General features: G+C 40.4%; 1 protein-coding gene across 1 annotated transcript in view; it reads left to right on the forward strand.

The window, feature by feature from the left end:
• The window catches only part of PRKDC (protein kinase, DNA-activated, catalytic subunit), a 195,881-nt gene that overhangs the window by 63,761 nt on the left and 112,093 nt on the right, over positions 1 to 20,027 (forward strand). The window contains exons 30-41 of the mRNA XM_006112163.3: positions 479 to 612; positions 1,115 to 1,363; positions 2,896 to 3,122; positions 4,070 to 4,278; positions 4,620 to 4,752; positions 8,039 to 8,197; positions 8,989 to 9,192; positions 11,519 to 11,704; positions 12,766 to 12,870; positions 14,699 to 14,866; positions 16,399 to 16,526; positions 19,549 to 19,756. Coding sequence (XP_006112225.2) covers positions 479 to 612; positions 1,115 to 1,363; positions 2,896 to 3,122; positions 4,070 to 4,278; positions 4,620 to 4,752; positions 8,039 to 8,197; positions 8,989 to 9,192; positions 11,519 to 11,704; positions 12,766 to 12,870; positions 14,699 to 14,866; positions 16,399 to 16,526; positions 19,549 to 19,756 — 2,110 coding nt within the window. The remainder of the gene's footprint in view (positions 1 to 478; positions 613 to 1,114; positions 1,364 to 2,895; positions 3,123 to 4,069; positions 4,279 to 4,619; positions 4,753 to 8,038; positions 8,198 to 8,988; positions 9,193 to 11,518; positions 11,705 to 12,765; positions 12,871 to 14,698; positions 14,867 to 16,398; positions 16,527 to 19,548; positions 19,757 to 20,027) is intronic.

Raw genomic sequence — 20,027 nt, forward strand, 5'->3', positions numbered from 1 at the left:
GGAAAAAATTAGACTGAATCCTTGGGGATATTAAATAGTCTTGGAAGATTTCCCCCCTCCAAAGGAGGGGGAAGAAGAGAAGTTCTTTGTCTGATAGTTAACCTCCCCTTTGTCTGGAGTTGAAAGGATAGGAAAGAGATAGTTAAGTCTTGACGTTTTTCTTTTATATCTCAGTCACCACAACTAAGTAAATTGGAGCTCAGATCAGGGAAATAAGTGAAGCATATACCCATATATGATTTTGTATTTGTAGTGTGAATTATCTGATCCATCAAATCCCCCACCTCTGCCCCTACTTCTTTTAATGAGATAGTGGAAAGAGCATCCAAAATTCTTCATTAAATATTTAGATTTGCAAATGAAGTTGGATGGCATCATGAATATGATGGCTGTTATGGCTTTTCTTTGAAACAAACACACACAGCTGTTGGGCAAATGTTAGTAAGGATTGTTGATATGTATTCATTATTTTGTACAGAGGCTTTCCACATGCTAAATCAATATGTCTGTTGGACCTTGTCATGTGGCTGTTGGTGCAGTGTGGGCGATCTCAGACAGAATGCCGTCATAAATCCATGGAGCTCTTCTATGAATTTGTTCCTTTATTACCAGGTACTGTGGGTCATCACATATATCTCTCTAGTTTCCTGCTTCACATTAATTGCATTTCTGTTCTCATTTCCTGTGCAGTGTCAGTTTTCATTTATTGGAAGAAACACATTTTGAAATGAGTATCTATTAGTATTGAATAAGAGCTGACTAGCTGCTAGTATTTCATTCAGTATAAAAATGGTGCATTTTTTATTGTGTAAGCTTCTTCCAATCAGTTGTGCCCCATCTCTGACCCAGAGAGACCACCATTAGGTTCAGGAAATCTATTACAGCCAACTGCGAGGGGCTCATCAGCTGTTGCAGAGCCAGAGGAGTGGTTCCTAAGCCACACTTTTCCTTGCAGTTGACACAAGGACTGCTGCTTTGGCTGTCTCCTCTTCCAGAAAATAAGAGCAATTAATGGAATAGGTTTTTGAGTGTTGATTCATGTCCATAATACCTTGCTGAATGCCAGCTGCGTATTTGCATACAGAACACTGATTTCTGTTTGCTGCTTTATCAGGAAACCACTCTCCATCATTGTGGCTGGGTGATGTTCTAAAAAAACAAGGAATCTCTTTCCTCATCAACAAATTTGAAGGGGGAGGAAATGACAATCTCTCTGGAATCCTCTCTCAGCCAACACTCTCTGACGTGCAGGAGCCCTTCAGTTTGCGAGCTGTTTTACAGTGGATGGATATGTTTCTAGCAGCTCTGGACTGCTACAATACATTCATTGAGCTGAGAATGATCAAACCAAATGAAATACTAGGTAGGTAAATCCTAGCTGTAGCTTGTTCAGTATTGTCTGTTACATAAACTCACACTGAAAGGTCTCTAACTTGGACTTGCAACACTTGTTTCAAGAATAGATTTGATTTACAGATCCACAACCATTTTCAGCAACAATTGCATCAATGGATTTTTTTTTTTTTTTGGTAACAGTGGCCTAGTATTATATTTTTTTACTTTGTGTTATAGAAATATTTCATTACTATTAGAAAAACACTAGTTTTAAATTTCTTTCCATCATGAATGTCTTTCTCCCTCATTTTCCACTTTCATACGGTTGCTGCACTGCAAAGCTTATCTCCAATTACAACCTCTGGACAAGATTCCTTCTAAATCCTATCACCATGTTTCTTCATTTAATTAAAGAAAGTTACCAATTAGCAATGTGAGGTGCTTTCTTCCTTCCCCACAGTGATTTTGCATAGGGATGTTAAATTTAGATTAATATGCTAATCGAATAGTCGATGCAAATTCTATTAGTCGATAAGGGTGCCTCCGCCTTTGAAGTGTAGCAACAGCCCTATGGCTGTTGCTACACTTCAAAGGCGAAAATGCTGCAGGGAGCATGGGGTCAGGGGGGACTTAAGCAGTCCTCCTTCCCTCCATTCTTCCTCTTTCTGATAGATGCAACAAGAGGGGAGGGAAGTGACTAGTGTGTCGACTATTGGATAATTTGCTTATCAGATAGTCGACTAGTCATTCATATTCCTAATTTTGAGTGTGTTGCTTTTCCCTTCAGCTGCAACTCTCCTGGGGAACTTAGCACTTGTAGTCTGATGACATAAATATCAACACCTTGTGCAGCCGTTAGGCCATTGGGTCCGCATCCAGTATAAGTTTTTAAATGGTTCATGTATTTCTAAACAGCATGTTTCTACAGTAGGAAAATACAGTGTTTGGATTAGACTCCCATTTGGGCCTCTATGGGCAGAGGTTGCTTCATGGCAGCCTTCCTTACTCACCCCTTCCCCTCCTCTGCTGCCTCTGTCAGGTGGTGTCAGGTGGTACTGCGGAGACAGTGTTGGGGAGAACTAGTTTATAAGCTGGCTCATCCCAGCACCCGCTCCTGTTCTCCCCCCCCCTTGTTGCTGCTTCTGATACAGAGGCAGCAAGTGGGGGTGGCGGGGAGTGGAGTAGTCGACTCAACAACTCGCTTAATGAGCCTATGTATTTTGCCTAGGCATGTAAAGCTGTACAATAAGTCTGTGTCTACATTGGCAAGATTGTGCGCAAAATCAGCTGCTTTTGTGAAAAATCTTGCCGCCTGTCTACAATGGCCGCGAGTATTTGCACAAGAACACTGATGTTCTACTGTATGAAATCAGTGCTTCTTGGGCAAATACTCTGACTCTCCCGCTCAGGGATAAGTCCTCTTGTGCAAGTGTTCTTGGCATTTTGTTTCCCATATTTTTATTAAGTCACTTCATTATGTCACCCTGTTTGAGCTGAGCATAAAATATATTTTAAATTCATAAGGTCACTATATATTTAAATTTTGTATAACTCTTCTAGGTACTGGTATGAGGTCTTCATTCCTGAGAGCTGTAGAATTCTTCCTTGAAACTATTGCTTTGCATGATATAGCTGCAGCAGAGCGGTGCTTTGACACTGGGTCAAAAGGCAATATGTTCAGTCCACAAGAAAGAGAAGAGTATAATTACAGCAAATGCACAATCATAGTCCGAATCATGGTGTTTGTCAGCATGATCCTGGAGACATGCCAACAGGATTTCTGGAAGGTAGTTATTGAACCTCTCAGGCTGTAGCGGGTGACCTCTTATTGCTGAAATTGTTATTTAAAATTGTTTGTTTAAGCACTAATGATTTGTGGGAGAGTGGGGGGCTTGCTAGGAGAAGAGGATCATCCTTTGAAATACTTTGGACCATTCATCTTAACAGATCATTAAGCCCTAGGATGTGGCTTGCTCTTTTGATATTACTGCTGCAGCAAGCTGAAGGAAACCCTTGGTTCGTGGATTATTTTGCAATGAGTGATGCAGTTCTAATTAGGAGAAATTAACACCATGTATATTTGCCAGTCAGGTTGTTTGAATCACTGTCAGTATGACATCCTGCATGGAATACCATCCCCATGGGTTTCTGATGTTGTTGAATTTGGGAGTTTTTTTTATTGATCATAGCATGAGAAAGATGATGGCTATAGAAATGATTGTGCTCTGCCTTTTTCCTCTTAAATTCCTTTTTGAATAATGAGCGTTCAAGTCTCTCTATATGTTTGTGTATTTAACTTGATACTAAAACTTCAATTTATTTTAACAGTTTCTGAAGACTTTAAAAAAGGGCACTGCTAAGTCATTTTCTAGGACTGCAAGTGCATAACTGGCAGTTGCATAACTTGTTTAGATGCATAACTAGCAGTCTTCATGTGTGTAGAAGTCTGTAGTACTGGCATGTTGTTATTTGAACACTAAAATTAGTGTATTTATGCCCAAATAGGTTGTGCTGTTGTGCACCTGTGTCTTTAAAAATGGGCATTTAATTTCTATAAATATGAGTTAAAATATATTAAAAATGAGCCATTTCAGAGAGAAAGAAGTTAAGATAAAAAGGCTTATTTTGCTTATTTTAGGGACAGAAAAAATAGTGGAAAGTAGACTAGTTTTAGATGAAAAAGGATTAAGAATGAAATGTCTCCAGCTTAATTTTCATCTTTCATTCTTTGCAGTTACTTGAGAAGGAACTACTTAATGCAAATCTGATAGAACTCCTTGTGAGAACAGTTTGTGATCCATCAAACGTAGGCTTTAATACAGCTGATGTACAAGTCATGAAAAATCTCCCAGATGTTTCTGTGAGGCTCATGAAAGCTTTGATGAGATCTCCCTATAAAGAATCATTGGAGCTAAGCATAAAGAAAAGAATAACATCACAAAGGTAAGGGCTCTCTATAGCTAGCAGGGAGGAATAGCTCAGTGGTTTGAGCATTGGCCTGCTAAACCCAGGGTTGTGAGCTCAATCCTTAAGGGGGTCATTTAGGGATCTGGGGCAAATCTGTCAGGGATGGCATTTGGTCTTGCTGTGAAGGCAGGGGACTGGACTCGACCTTTCAAGGTTCCTTCCAGTTCTGTGAGAGAAGTATATCTCCATTTATAGAAGTAATGCAGTACATAGGGATAAATGCACCATTGAAAGATGATGTCTTTTTTTCATGTTATATTGATACATCCATAATGATATAGGCAATCAATATTTTTATTTTTCTTCTCCCTTTTCAGCATCGAGGATCTTTGCTCTGTTGAACTGTATAATCCAGATTCTCGTTTTGATCACATTAGACTTAGCTCCATATTGTCTGCATGCAGGCAACTGCACAAGGCAGGCCTGCTTCATTCCACACTTCAATCTCAGGTAAATGTTTATGCAGAAAATAACAAAAGTTAAGATTTTTCATATTCATGGCCTTTCATATTTGAAGGGCTCTTGAAGTCATGGGGAGTTGCTTGTGCAATATCCAATGACAGACTAGGCCGTAGCTAATTCTCACAACTTCCCAGTGATGTAGTAAATAAATAATACCCTTTTTATAGATGAGTATACGCCGCCAGAGAGTCAAAGTAACTTGCCCAAGGAAATAGTAGGGAGTAGGTGTTGGAACCGGCATCTGAATTAAGGATGTGAAAGTGCAACTGTGTACATGGTTACCGATGAGCTTGGGCTCATTGGTTAACATTCACATTTACATGCAAGCTCCTGGTACACATGGTGAGTTGGCTTAAAGCCGGCTCCTTATCCACACTGGCTCTCGGTGAGCCACCTGCTGTCCCATGCTGCTGCCTCTGTATTAGAGCCAGCAGCATGGGGTGGCAGGTGGGCGCTGGTATGTGCTGGGAGTTGGCTTAAAAGCCGGCTCCTCTTGCATACCATATCCCGGGGAACCAACTGTTACTCCGTGTGTAACCGTGTAACAGCTGAAATTTTCAGCAGCTACATGGTTACTTAATTACACTCATTTTAACATCCCTAATCTGAAGTCTGGAGTTGCCTATACTCTGAAGATACCTGCCCTAAATAAATGCTTTACATTATACTCGGTAAGTACTGAACATTGGGTACATTGGGTAAATTTGATAGTGCAGCTAAAAATCTGTCCACACGTGTGGACTTTAATGTTCATAATGGAGATCATATCAAGAAAATATCTGTGCTTCAAATTAAGTGGTAGATATTTAATTCCAAAGAAAACATTGGATGCAGACAATAATGGAGGGTGGGGGAAGAAGAGGAAGATATGCTTCGTTTTTGACAAAAGTAGAAAACTTGATTTATATTTAAATTAGTCCAGAGGAAAGAATGGATTTTTTGTGTGGTTTTGACAATGCAAGCAAACTTTTTACATTTTGAAAACTAGCTTTTAAATATGCAAAATGGCAAATAAGAAATATATCATTAGTTATGAACCAGTTGTGATATAGTTGGTAGCAGAAGGAAAAGGATTAAAGTACTATCAGAATGAGAGAGAAAAGAATCAATTCCTCTCATATAGCACAGTATTCAGGAGAGAAGTATACCATTGGATTATTATATGAGAAAATATAACAAATGGGAGTGTCAGAGAAGCACTAATAAGAATAATTATAGGATATATATATTATTTGGATATATTGATGTGAAAATGAAGACTTTGGATATTTTGGCTAATAAATTGGCTTTTTTAATCCATGAATGTTGGCTGGTCTGGCCTTTTAAAGAACAAATCTATTGTCTTAACAAAAATCAGTATGGATCATCCTGTTAGTACTATGTGTGTTGTTTTGCAAGAGATAGAGTTCAGATTGTGAAGAGCTGAGTTACTCAGCTTCAGGACTAGAGGGGGCGCACCTTTCATTACATTAGGATGCTCCTTTGGCAAAACAGATCCAGCATTGTGTAAGGACGTTAAAGTCCAGTTATTTGGCTAATCGTGTAGTCGATACAATTTGTATCGACTACACAATTGGTCAATAAGGGGAATTGGCCTGTAGAGCCACAGTGGAAGTAGCTCCTAAAGCCAGTGTGAGTTGGAACTGAGCAGTCCTGGCTTGCACCGGCTCTGTACTGCTGCGACTCTGCATTTAAAATTAGTAAGAGCCCATTGGCTCTTACTACATTTAAAATGCAGAAGTGCAGTGATCCTGGACTGGTGCGAGCCAAGACTGCTTAGTCCTAGCTTGCTACAGGTCCAGCAGCCCCTGTTTGCAGTGGCCTGGGCTGGCCGCAGGCAGGGGCTGCTTTTCAGCAACCTCCCCTTCCCCTCCCCAGCTGCCTCTGATAGAGGCAGCGGGGGGAGGGGGCAGGCAGCATTGCAGCGACTGTGCTGGGAGGGAACTGACTTTTAAGTCGGCTCCCCCCCCCCCCAAACACTGGCTTCTGCCCCCCCTCCTGCTGCCTCTCATACAGAGGCAGCGCATGGTGGTTGGGGGGAGTAGTTGGGTACTTGACTCGACTATTCAATAAGCTTAGCTTTCTTGGGTAGTCAGGTATTCAACTACTCGTGTACATCCCTAGCATGATGATCCTTGTTTAGCCTTTTGAGTCACAGGAAAGTAGGATTGAAAGAAGTTGTACATATCTAACAGAAACCTTTATGTAGCCTCCTAGGTATTCCTTGTTACCAGGGTTCTGGAATGCATGTGTTATTGGTATGTCACTATAGGTAATGGGGGAGAGAAGATTTAGCTAACAGTGTTTCAGTCCTAAATGTTTGCTGTTTGGTGATGGGGGCCACTTTTATAATGTAACAATATAAATGTTACATTTTATGGAATTTTTGCCATTACTTCTATGAGGTCAGGATTTCAATCTTTATCAACCTATAGGGCTGTGATAGTAGGACAGCATGTTGACTAGTATCAGTGGTAACTGTGAAGTATATGGTGTCCCCTTCAGGGCACCTACCTTCTCATAAGATTTTCTGAATTTCCGTACTAGTGTTCGGAATCTTCAGGGGGTAGCCGAGTTAATCTGTACAGGAAAAAACAACAAAAGGTCTGGTAGCACTTTATAGAGTAACAAAACCTATAGATGGTATCATGAGCTTTTGTGGGCACAGCCCACTTCTTCAGATGACCGGAGGTTTGAGTTTAGGATGTGCAGACCCAAAATAAATAGGAGAGATGTGGGGGAGGAGGAAAAAAAAAGAAGGGGGGCGGGAGACAGGGAGGAGAGGTATGGAAAATCTAAGGGAAAAACAGGAAAGTAGAGCTGGGAGTCTGTAAGTATTTTTAGATTGGGTAGTTAAAACAAAGCAGATAAGAATCAAAGTCAATAGATAGTATCCTTCCTAGTGTTGTTCATCTTAACCATGAAGTAGTTCAGAGTCATTGGACTGGAGTCCAAATTTTGGTTTAGTGAGTAATGATCCCTAAATGGGGATCCAGCTTACTCTGAACCCAAATGGTCATTCAAGTGTGGTTCCCAGAAATGTGAATAGTCTGCATGACAGTCCTATGTGCAGGTCCACTGTTAGGCCAACAGCTTGGAAAAAACAGAGACCTGCACTGAAACCACTGTGGTGCTCTTTTCACAGACAAGTCTTCTAGAGATTTAGTTTACTCTGCCTAGCAACTAAAAATAAACAATTTAAATTCTGTTTTTCTCCTGCACTCCTAGAGACTTACAGTAAAAATCCCCTCCCCCCTTCATGTACATCCTCTAGGGACTGGGGCTCCATTTTGCAGTTGGTTCTAAGCTTCTTTCAGTTGTTTATAAAAGCATTGCACCAGGAGATGAGAGGAAATCTCTACCATCACTAGACATCAGTAGCAAGCGACTAGCTGATGGACTCCTGCAGCTGGCTTTTGCTTTCGGTGACCAGGTAGGAGGATCACCTCTTATGATGTACTATCTCCAACTCCATTTCCATAGTTTTGGGTTCTGGCATGTTTATTTTTCTGATAGTTAATCTTATCTGTACTATTTTCAGGAATGTTGTAGAAGAAACTGGTTTATTTTCTGTAATGTGTATTTTTGGGACAGAAAATTGTATGTGTATATAGAATGCTGTATTGATAAACGTCCCTTAACACTTCCAATCCAGAACCTGGAGTTTGGCCATTGTTGAGTGCCAGTGACCAAGGCAAACTATAGATTCCTTAGTAGGGGAAATATCCTGATACTGTTCTGGGAGTTGTTTTTTTCCCCCTTAAGTTTAAACATTTAGTTTTATGTAATAAATTGGGAATGGGGAACATCAGACCCAAGGACCGGATGCGGCCATCAACTTGCTTGGATTGGTTCCCAAGGCTCAGGGGTCCCTCAACTTTGGGGAGCCTCTACTGGTGCTCCAGTCACTGCACTGCTTTCCCACAGGGCTGGAGCGCACACAGTCTACTAGGCTGGGTCCCCATAGGCTCTGGTGTACAAGGGGAATGTGGAGATTGTCTTTCTCAGTTGAGGACTACGGTGAGGTATTTTTTTCTACTTCTGACTGGTTGCAGCCCCCGACTGATTTTTATGTGTTAGTGGCCCCTGACCCAAAAAAGGTTCCCCACCCCTGTTATAAATATACATACAATTATTTGAGAAGGCAGCTTTTTGCAGAAGACTTGTGATGCTTAGTGATTTCAGTACATTAGGACTGACCTCTCTTCTTGTTTCCATTCCCAGTGTGAGGAGCTGGTAAGTCTCCTGTTGAACACAGCGGTACTCTCTGTGCCACTATCAGGAACATCACAGAAGGGTCTGATCAACTTCTCCCATGGAGAGTATTTCTACAGTTTGTTCTCAGAAACCATTAATCGAGAACTGTTAAAAGACCTGGATGTAGCCATACTTCAGCTTATGAAATCATCTGTCGACAGCCCAAAAATGGTATTAGACCTTTTCTTTAAAGGACACAGTCAACTGAAAATGTTGTATCCTCTTCAATTATAAGAAACACTTAAGATTATTATAAATGAAAAGTTAGGAGTAGGGGATGTGATACATTTTCTTTTTATAGCAAGATAGTATAATTCCCATGCATCGCACTCTCACATGCATGCTCTTCCCAGAAGCCCTCTTAAAGGATGTTTGCCAGTTAAAGGGAGTAATGCAGCAGCAAAGCTGATGCTTCTAAGGGTACGTCTAGACTACATGCCTCTGTCACCAGAGGCATGTAGATTAGGCTACCAGGCATAGGAAAATGAAGCGGCGATTTAAATAATCGCCGCTTCATTTAAATTTACATGGCTGTCGCGTTGAGCCGACAAACAGCTGATCAGCTGTTTGTCGGCTCAGCACGGTAGTCTGGATGCGCGGGTGTCGACATCAAAGGCATTTATATCTCCTGGGATGAGATATACCTGGGTGGTCGACAAATGCCTTTGATGTCAACACCCGCGTGTCCAGACTACCGCGCTGAGCCGACAAACAGCTGATCAGCTGTTTGTCGGCTCAGCGCGGCAGCCATGTAAATTTAAATGAAGCGGCGATTATTTAAATTGCCGCTTCATTTTCCTATGCCTGGTAGCCTAATCTACATGCCTCTGGCGACAGAGGCATGTAGTCTAGACGTACCCTAAGATTGGGCTCAGAATGCCTGCCCGTGGCTAGGTCAGCAGGAACCCACGGGTGGATGGGCATCTAGCTTCTTGGCCCACATAGGGGTCTAGAGAATATAGAGACTGGAACCTGAGGTGCTGTGGCTTCTGCCTAGGATCATGGGGACATGTGGGTCTTCTTTCTTGGGACTCTTCTACAGGTCCATAGGAAGAATTTAGAAGTTGAGAGGCCTTATTTCAACATTTCTACTAAAGAGTCCAACAAAGAGGTGGTGTCACGCATGTTTGATGATGTTGCTTTTGAGCCCACGTGTTCTTTCTTGGATTAAAATTCAGCAAGGAAATAGACACAATTCTTAAAATAAATAAGTAATTTTTTAAAGATAGTCTGGAGATATGATTTAAAAGTTGTTTTCTCTCAGGCAATTTTTAAAATTCTCTCTCTGGTGACATTACTTTAAATATTTCCACTGTCATTAAACCTAGTGTGAGCAGAAAAAAAGTGATTTTTTTTTCAAGGCTAGCACTTACCTGTTTGATTCTCCAATGTGCTGCTTGTGCAAAGCCATAATAGCTGTTAATCTGAAAACTGGATCTCTCATATCTAAAAGATTCCTAAATATTCACACTCACATGGTTGTAACTGGCAGTCGGTGTTCTCTACAGTACCTGCTTTTTAAATTCTCAACTTCTTTTATTTACAACCTTCTTGTGACTGATCTATGTGCTGGAAGTCAGACAGACATGGTCACTTAATTATTTTCCAAAACCACACTCCCTCCTTCTTCTTTGTTAGAACTTGGAGATTTTCTTCATGTTAGTGAGATTTTTTTTCTTATGTTCTCATTTTTGAAGATTTGGGAAGAAAAATACTCATAGTTTAACAGTAGTGTTCTAAATCTGGTGGAATCCAAATATGATGTTTATGTAATTGAAAATGCAAATAATCCTTGGAGCATAAGATGCAAAGTTCAGGTATAATACTTTAGTGATTTTTGTTTATTCTCTGGTTATCCCCCATTTAGAAGAATTTTCTGTTTATGAAAACTGGGATTCCCATCCTATTATGCTCTCCTCTCAATTTTGAAAATCAGAGACAGAAAGCAAAAAATGCGTGACTGTTACCATGTATTATATACCTTTCTTCTTAGCTTCTTTGTGTACTTGCGAACAGAAATATTTTGATTTTCTTTTTAAATGTTGTTTCATTTGTATCTTAGAAGAATATAGTTTATTAGATTACCGTATCTCTCACTCAAATATCATCCTTTTTCCCATGATTACACAAACTTTAAGCAAGAGACAGAACTGCTGCACCATACATGGAATGAATATGGAAGCAATTTGAACTGTTTGCTTTTTATTTTGATCCCTAATGCTAATATGTCTTCCTGGAAAACTATATTTAGCATGAGTATTAAATGCATGAAACTATTCTTCACTTGATTAATATTTTAGATTTACATTTTCAAAATTATCTATAGAATTTGGGTGCCATTCCCATTAAAATAGTGGAAATTGGCTGTCCAAGTCTCCCAAACTAGTGATGCTTATTGTTTTGTAATCATCCATCCAAGTGATCAGATCTTATAGTTACACTGAATTAAATGTCACTATATGAAATACATGGAATTTTTATTTTGCCTTCATTTCAGGTGGGTACCGTCCTGAATGGTATATTAGATGAAAGCTTTAGAGACCGTGCTGTTCGCAAGCAGCAGGGAATGAAGTTGGTGACTGCAGTACTGAGAAACTGGACAAGGCTTGACAGCTGGTGGTCCAAAGATTCTGCTCCAGAGAGCAAAATGGCTGTGTTGACACTGTTGGCTAAAGTTCTGCAGGTATGTATTGTGTTTGGTAAAGTTAAAACCCCTTTCACAGCAATATGTAAGAACACCCCCCATTTTGGAAGAGTGTTAGTGTTTGAAGGTTTAGGTTTATTACGAGTTGGAAAATTTCAGTATTTTCTGAATAATGAATACTAGGTATTTTTAAAAAAATCAAACAGGTTTTGGCAGGCAGAACTCTACACCTTCCCATTTTTACTCCTGTGCCTGATATTTTAGATTTCCCTTTCCTTCCTAAGAAAAGTTATCAATGGAAGAAGTAATCTTTGGGAAGCAAACAATCTCTAATGGGATACTGCATGTATTGTTGGCAGCCAGACAATTCTTTGTGGAGTGGAAGTCCTCAAACCAAATCATTTCAGAAAACTATTCTGTTTTGTAAGAACTTCAGTTTCTTTGCCTCTCCCTTCCTTCACCTCTTTGAAACAAAAGACAGGACTATGCAGCACTTTAAAGAGTAACAAGATGGTTTATTAGGTGATGAGCTTTCGTGGGCCAGACTCACTTCCTCAGATCAAATTGTGGAAGAAAATTGGCGTGACCATATATACCAAAGAGATACAGTCACCTCTTTGAGACACTCTTCCTCAGCTTTATTGACAGCTTGTAAACCTATGCAAAATACTAAGGAAAAGAATCAGGATTATCTCCCCTATTCACTTCTTCTTTTATTTTCATTCCATAGGTTTGAGGTTTATTACTCAAAGCTGTGTTTGAAAATATGCAAAGCAGATTGTCATAAGAGCTTAGCTGGTAATAGTGCAGCGATCATAGGAGACCTAGCTTTGGAAGGGGACTTAATATTGTTTTTCATTGTTCCATAAGAGTCATAGCACGTGATACCCAGCATCATGATGGATAGGAGTTTTTAGATTCTTGCTAATAACATATGTAAGACCAAAACTTAATCATATGTACATCTGCTGTCTGCTGAAATAAATTCCAGAAATGAATGATTTTTATGAAACTCCAAACAAAAATCATGGAAATGTTTAATACAGAGATTATTTTTATATATTAAATATTGTTTCAAGTTTTATTTTTTGTCTCTACAGATTGACTCCTCAGTGTCTTTTAACACAAATCACGAGGCTTTCTCTGCTGTTTTTAAAACATATACCAGCCTACTTACTGATCAGAATTTAGGACTGAATCTGAAGGTAAATTGTGTGTGTTTCGCCCCCCTAAGTTGAATGCTAATATGACTCATGGATTAAAAACCAGTTTTAACTGTGTTATATCTCTAAGAGTACCTTTCTCTTGCTTTTCATAACAACCCAACAAATTTCCTTTTCTCCCATAGGTGTGCACAGGTCAGCAAACTAAAAATCATACATAGATATGTCATAATTTTTAGATGGCTCATTGTTCCCAATCTTCCTTATTTTTCCGTCTCTTTTTGATCATGTAGTTTTAGGAAAAGTCAATAATATGGAAATATAGATATAATTATAAACTCACTTAAAATGTAAGAGCAATATAGCTTGATCAGAGATGTCATTTCACTTTTGAGCATTATCTGTAGTGTTTGAGCCAGGGACCATTCTATATAGAAGAATTCACATCTTACTGCTTGAGCTAAATCTCAGATTCATAAACGTGTATGTGTAAGTCTAGACATTAGATCGGGGGCTAAGAACCCGGTGGTAGCATGGAGTGAAAAAGATGCTGGACTGAGAGCTCTGGCAACTGAAGTTCTCTGCCTACAGAAGAAGTACTACTGTATGGTTACTTCCCTGCCAATGTGTGTCTGTCCTAAATTGTCAAGATTACTCTGATGATTGTCTATATATTTATATTTAATTGAGCTTGGACCTTCTGCTGTAGCTTCCAAGAAGGACGTCAATTAGTGCAGTGTTAGTGGTGGTTTTTGGTGCTTACAGATGCTTATCCAATGGAGGATAATTTTTGGTCATCGCTGACCAGGGCTTGATTTTAGATCAGTAACTTAAAAGATGAAAGGCTTCATGTTAACTCATTACTAACCACCTGAGCTATCTACTCACCTAACTATAAGTGAGTGTAGGGGTTTGCAGAGGGGCTATTCAGTCCTGGGCCTCGGGCTGATGGTCAGCCCAGTTCAGAGGGCTGTCCGAAAGCCCGGCACTGGTTCAGGCCAACTTGTATCCAAACAGTTCCCAGTCTGGCTCTGGGTCAGGGCAGGTTGGCAACCCAACCAAAACAGTCACTGGTTACAGACTGGTGGTCCACAGCCGGGTCAGAAGCTCTGGTCTTAGTTCAGGGCAGGGTAGCAAACAAACACAGTTTGGAGTTCAGGTCTCCTGGTTCAGGCAGAGATCTAGAGCACAAGGTGGCTCACCTAAGTTAGCAAAGGAGGGAAACAGCCACCCAGAAAGTTGGTGGCAGGGGGGACGCAGGCCCATCCACTCTTCTGCGTTCCAGCCTAGGGCCTGACAGCAGCCAAGTAATCTGCTGCTGGGTCAGCAGGGAGTCCAGACCGCAACATGCTGACTGCTGCTGCAGCCCAGTTAAGCTATGGCTGGCTACCTTTGGGCTACTTCCAGTTCCCCCTTCCTGGGTACCGGGGGCTCCAGCAAATCTGTGGGGTAGTTGAGGCTTGTCAGCTCCAGCAAGTCTGTTGATCCAAGCCAACTATCCGTGTTTGGTAGGTGTGAGGGTCTCTGCCAGCCCTCTGCCTCTTGCAGGCATGGGGATCCAGGCCAGTCCTTGGTCTCGCAGCCCGGGAGCACATGGCCAACATCTGCCTCCTCTGTTGGCTGGGCCCCTACTGCTCTTCTGGACTGGCCTTTTATAGTTCTGGCCTGCCTCCTGATTTCTGGTCAGGTGGGAGGTGGGCTCAGGTTCTGCCCAAATGGGTTTGTGGCGGGGCTCCTCCCCTCCAGGTTAGTGGGAGGTCAATATGCTCCACTACAGTGAGGAATAATTTGTAGTTTTTTCAATGATAAAATCTAATAATTGGAGAATGAAAATGTTTTTTTCATTTAAAATAACCTCTATTTACTTCAGAGTCAAGCAGTGATTATTCTTCCATTCTTCACTAACCTGACTGGAGAAAGGATTAGTGAGCTTAAGCATGCCCTTGACCAACTTGTGGCTCTCAATTTTCCCATGAAGTCTGATGAGTTTCCCAAGGGAACCCTGAGGTACAATAACTATGTGGACTGCATTAAAAAGGTCAGTATCTTAAGTATGTTTAAGGTGTATAATTGAAAACATAAGTTAACTTTGTATTCGGAAACAATACATTTATCAGTATGTTCTTTGAGATGACAGACTCGTTTCCTCTGAACCATGATTTAGTTCACCAAATTGTGTTAATTTTATCCTAGTGGTTGATTATTCTAAACATCAGAAATTAGGAATATAAATACAAGGTTCAGTCCTGCAAACCTTTACCCTTGTGAATAATTCCTATTCATGCAAGTAGTCTGATTAAGCTCAGTAGAATGTAAGGTTTAAAGGAAAGGGCCCATGATAATTCAATCTGAATAAAAGTAATATGCCATATTTAAGATAATACAGTTATCTGATTACTTTGTTGAAGAATATGTTGTTTATATTAGGGCAGTGCTAAGTTGTATTTCCTATGAGCTACACGATGACTGTTGAACCACATCCCTCTCTAGGGAAGGCACATTACCAAAAGGAGCAATGGAGAGGCACAATGTCTTCTCAGGCTGCTTCTTCCACACATGGCAATGAACATTTTGTCCATCCATCCATAAAGTGGAACAAAAACATACCACACTAATACCAACCCTGGAACTTTCCCTTGCAACAAACCCCGTTGCCAGCTTTGTCCACATTTTTACTCTGCTGACACCGTCATTGGACCTAACTATGTTAGTTACAAGATCAATAACACATATTCCGGTTCATCCAGAAATATAAATTATGCCATCATGTGCCAACAATGTCCGTCTGCTATGTATATTGGACAAACTTCTCAGACACTTCGCCAAAGAATCAATGCACACAAAACAGACATCAGACAGTTTCACAAAGAAAAAACAGTTTCTTGCCATTTCAACCAGCCTGGGCATTGTCTCAATGACCTGACTACATGCATCCTGCTTCAAAGGGACTTTAACACAAGACTGCAAAGGGAAGCCTCAGAACTGTCATTCATGCTTAAATTTGACACTTTACGAATGGGCCTTAACAAAGATGCTAATTATCTTACCCATTACAAAGATAGCTTCCCCAATTATCACCCCTAATATCATTATCTCATAGAAACTAACCTCGCCCCCTCAATCCCCTCTGTTCTAAAATCTGATTTGTCAATTTTATATGTATTCACTTTTTTTTATTGTATCCCTTTGGTATATATGGTCATGCCAATTTTCTTCCACAATTTGATCTGCGGAAGTGGGTCTGGCCCACGAAAGCTCATCACCTAATAAACCATCTTGTTAGTCTTTAAAGTGCTGCATAGTCCTGTCTTTAGCTCCATCCATGTACCTGCTACCAACTTTCAGGAAAAAGATGTGATTCTCTTGAATTAATAGGGCTCTCTGTCAGCTATTACATCCCCATACTCCTCAGAGGAAAAGGCTTTCTTATCACTAATCATTTCTTGAGGATGGTCTAGTAGCATCTGCTGCTCACCTTTGTTTGTGATAGGATCTCAGATCTGTGATGGATCATTTGCTTTGACGCAGTTGGACAACTCTCGTATTCCTTTTTTTCTCCATTTTTTCCAGTTTCTAGATGCACTAGAATTATCTCAGAGTCCAATGTTGTTACAGCTGATGACAGAAATCCTTTGTAGGGACCACAAACACTTTATGGAGGACTTGTTTCAAACCAGTTTCAAAAGAATTTCCAGAAGGTGAGCGTGGGCTATCATTTTTTGTTTTTTTTTGTGAAACTTTATTTTGCCAGTAGGTGCTAGAGAGTAACCACGGCCTGCTATATAGATTGTTATGGCTAGAAGCAATCTACCTCTATTTGAGCAGATAACTTGTAAATTTGTTTCTGATCTATCTTGAGCAATAGCATCTCCTGAAATTCTCCCAAACTATTTTAACCAGTATTTCTTGTAAAACACAAGTAATTATTGTTCTGATTTCCAAGTGATATTTCATGTATCTGGTAATGTTTGCAAAGCCTCCACAGCTCAGTCTCTTCTAATACAGTTCAAATCAAAATAGTAATCTTGGCAAACGTACTCTGAGATGTGCAGTTGCTCTTCTGCTTGTATGTTTAACACAATTAACATTTTCTATAAGTAACTATCATGAACACAAGTAATAATTATTTTGTGCAAATGAGTATTATCTGGACAATAAGAATCATTTACAAAGTATTTGTGATATTCATAAAAGAGCATGTTTATGATTATATCCTCATTGAAAGTGTTAAAGTTTCCTGACTTGAAGTCTTCTATGTCCAGATTTCAGTTTTGTATGTTTAGTTTTATGTGATTATTTGGGATAAGAGCCAATATGTGTCAAAATTTGCCCTGCCAGTAGGTGCTGGACAGTGATTAAGTCCTTCTTTTTTCCCCCTCTTTGGAGGTCAACTATGTTTTCAATTGTCCTGAAAGCAAGAGACTGAATAAAGCATAGCTATAATCCAGCTGACTCTTGATAAACTGTTATTTTCTGAATTCTCATTTTCTCTCTCTATGAATGATGCTTCTTTCATTGAAGTCAATAGCAAAATTCAATTCAACTTTGGTGGGTGCATGAATGAGACTTATTTATATATTGTAGAAGACTTACCTAGCGTTGCCTGGGTAAGCAGTGGTTGGTGGTGGTGCAAGACGCAGGCCAGGGCCTTGGAGATGTGTATGGGGGAAGCACAGGAGACTTGGGGTGGGTGCAAGAGTGATGATTGCGGGGGTGAGAAGAGACTCGGGGGGAGGAGAGTCCTATCCAGCAAATATTTTATCTCCTCCTGGCATCCAGGGTTTTTTCCTCCCCCAGCCACCAAATGCCTTTTTTTCTTGCCCACTCTGATGCTGCAGTCAAGGGCTGGAGGAGGGAAGGGGGCCTACTTACTCAGTGTGCTTTTGGGCAAGATGGCAGAGCCCCAACTGTGCTGGCCACTCCCTTGGTGGTACAGCTGCCCTCAATGGACACTCTGCAGGATAGCTCTCTCCTGCAGGCTCACTGCACCCAGTGGCCACTCTAACATTGTGTCCCTCTGAATAGCAGTCCCTCCTTTTGCATGTTATGGAAAACAGTGCTTTTTCTGGGTATCCTGGCACAACCAAATCCTGACTTTTCTTTAAGTTGGGAAAAGAGGAAACTGCATATCAAATTTGGTGGCCCTAGCTCTTACCGTGTAGGAGACATTCTTGAACAAGTCAGACAGATACCCGCTAATATTTATACATAGATTTATTATCTGCTTATTACCTCATTTTAGGTGATGTTTTGTACACATTTTTAAAGATATAACTGAGTTTTTATATACACAGAGGACCTGATTCTAAATGCGTAGATGTTCAATTCTGATAGATATGTTTCTTGAAAAATCTGATTCTGTGCTTTTGCATAGTTAGATTGCAAAATATGTTTGGGCAGCTAACCCCTCAGTCTCAGGAATCAGAATAGAGTATTTGAGCCCTCCTTACAGTTCTGATTGTTGCTAATTCCATTGCTTACTTGCAAGCTGCTTCTGAAAATTAAGCAAAACTGAACAGGAAACTAAATCCTGTGAAATACTTCAAATAATTGTATATAACAAGCTTCCTATATCTAGGCTAGTAGGTATTGGTTTCCTACATATAGGGTTTTAGTGGTTTTGTGTTTCAGCCTCTCATGTGCACAAGTACTATTTTGAATGTATATAGTGGTCTTTGTCCTGAAGGCTCCCAAAACACTTAAATTATGTGTGCACAAGAATTGTTATCTGCCATTGAAAGACAGCTGTCTTTGGGGTGAAATATGGCCTCCATTTAACAACACATATCAGCACCGCATTATAGTTTGTTAGGAAGTGAAGAAAAGCCTGACATATGTTAACAATGCAGGGGGAAGCTCATGTAGACAAAATGTAATTACCAAATTTGCAACTTGGCTAAGATGATGGGAGTAATCCTGTTCTGTAGAATGCTATAGAATCTTTCATGATCATAGTTGGCCTAGACTTCTCATTTACAATCCATCAGATAGCACCTCCAGTGCTTTCAAATGACATGCTGTGGTGTTGATTTAACAATGACGCAAAAAGCATGCCTACACTTTGCACTTCTTATGGTGTCATGCAGAAGTACATACATAGCACCCCTTTGTTTTCCTCCCTCCTGCCTACCCCCAGTACAGATACTAATAGCAGTGTAGATGGTAAAGGAGTGCTTAGGCAATTAAGACACACATGGAACCTGTGGGTATGTACCTGGGTATATATTTTGTGATTCTTTATAGCCAAAGAAGAGCCTTCCCTATCAGCATTGCTATTTTTTCAGCCTTTCATTACCATGAGGAGAGCCTCTGGTTAGGGTGAGGCAACAAGGAAGTGCTGCAGCCTCTTCCTGTTGTCTTTCCCTGCCAGAGCTTTTCATTGGCATGTGTAGCTAAGCACCACAGAGTAGACACAGCTAGCTTTTCAATGAGGAATATAGGTGTATGTGCCCTATATATCACAAACAGCAAGGTGCAGCATAGGTGTAGCCAAAGAGCAGAATGCCACTTATTGAATGACAAAAAATACCTCCTGCAATACGTAGGATTTCCTCATAGTTATCCCACTACAGTGTTGACCTTGTTTACCATGTAATCCACAGAGATTACAAACTAAGTTGATATGACTACTGAAGAGAATCAAAAAGTAAATGTTGTGGAGTTTAAAATTTAAATGGAAATTGGATAAAGTGGTTAACCTAAAATTCTCATCCTGTTTAGGAGTAGCTGTGAAAAACAAGTGGTGCTGTTGGACACTGTACATAAAATGTTCCAGAGTGAAGCTCTTCTTTCAAATACCTGTCGCCAAGCCTTTGTGGATCGCTCTTTCCTCACACTCTTGTTGCACTGCAGCTTGGATGCACTGAAAGAATTCTTTAGCAAGATTGTAGTAGAAGCCATGGATACACTGAAGGCCAGATTTACAAAGGTGACCTTCCTTTTCTTTAAGGTTACAATTAGGGATGTTAAAATGAGGTTAATTGACTAATTAAGTAGTTAATAGAATTTTTATCAACTGCTTGTTTTGTTGATAAGCAGCTGGCTTAGTTCTAGCTTGCACCTGGTCCAGGACCAAACTCCGCTGCGGCTCTGCAACTTAAAAGGCAGTAGGAGCCAGGCAGCCTGCCCCCTGGATCCTACTGCATTTTAAATTGCAGAGCCGCAGCAGGGTTCGGTCCTAGACACAATGTGAGCCGGAA

This window comes from Pelodiscus sinensis, chromosome 2, assembly GCF_049634645.1.
Source record: "Pelodiscus sinensis isolate JC-2024 chromosome 2, ASM4963464v1, whole genome shotgun sequence".
NCBI classification, from domain to species: domain Eukaryota; kingdom Metazoa; phylum Chordata; order Testudines; family Trionychidae; genus Pelodiscus; species Pelodiscus sinensis.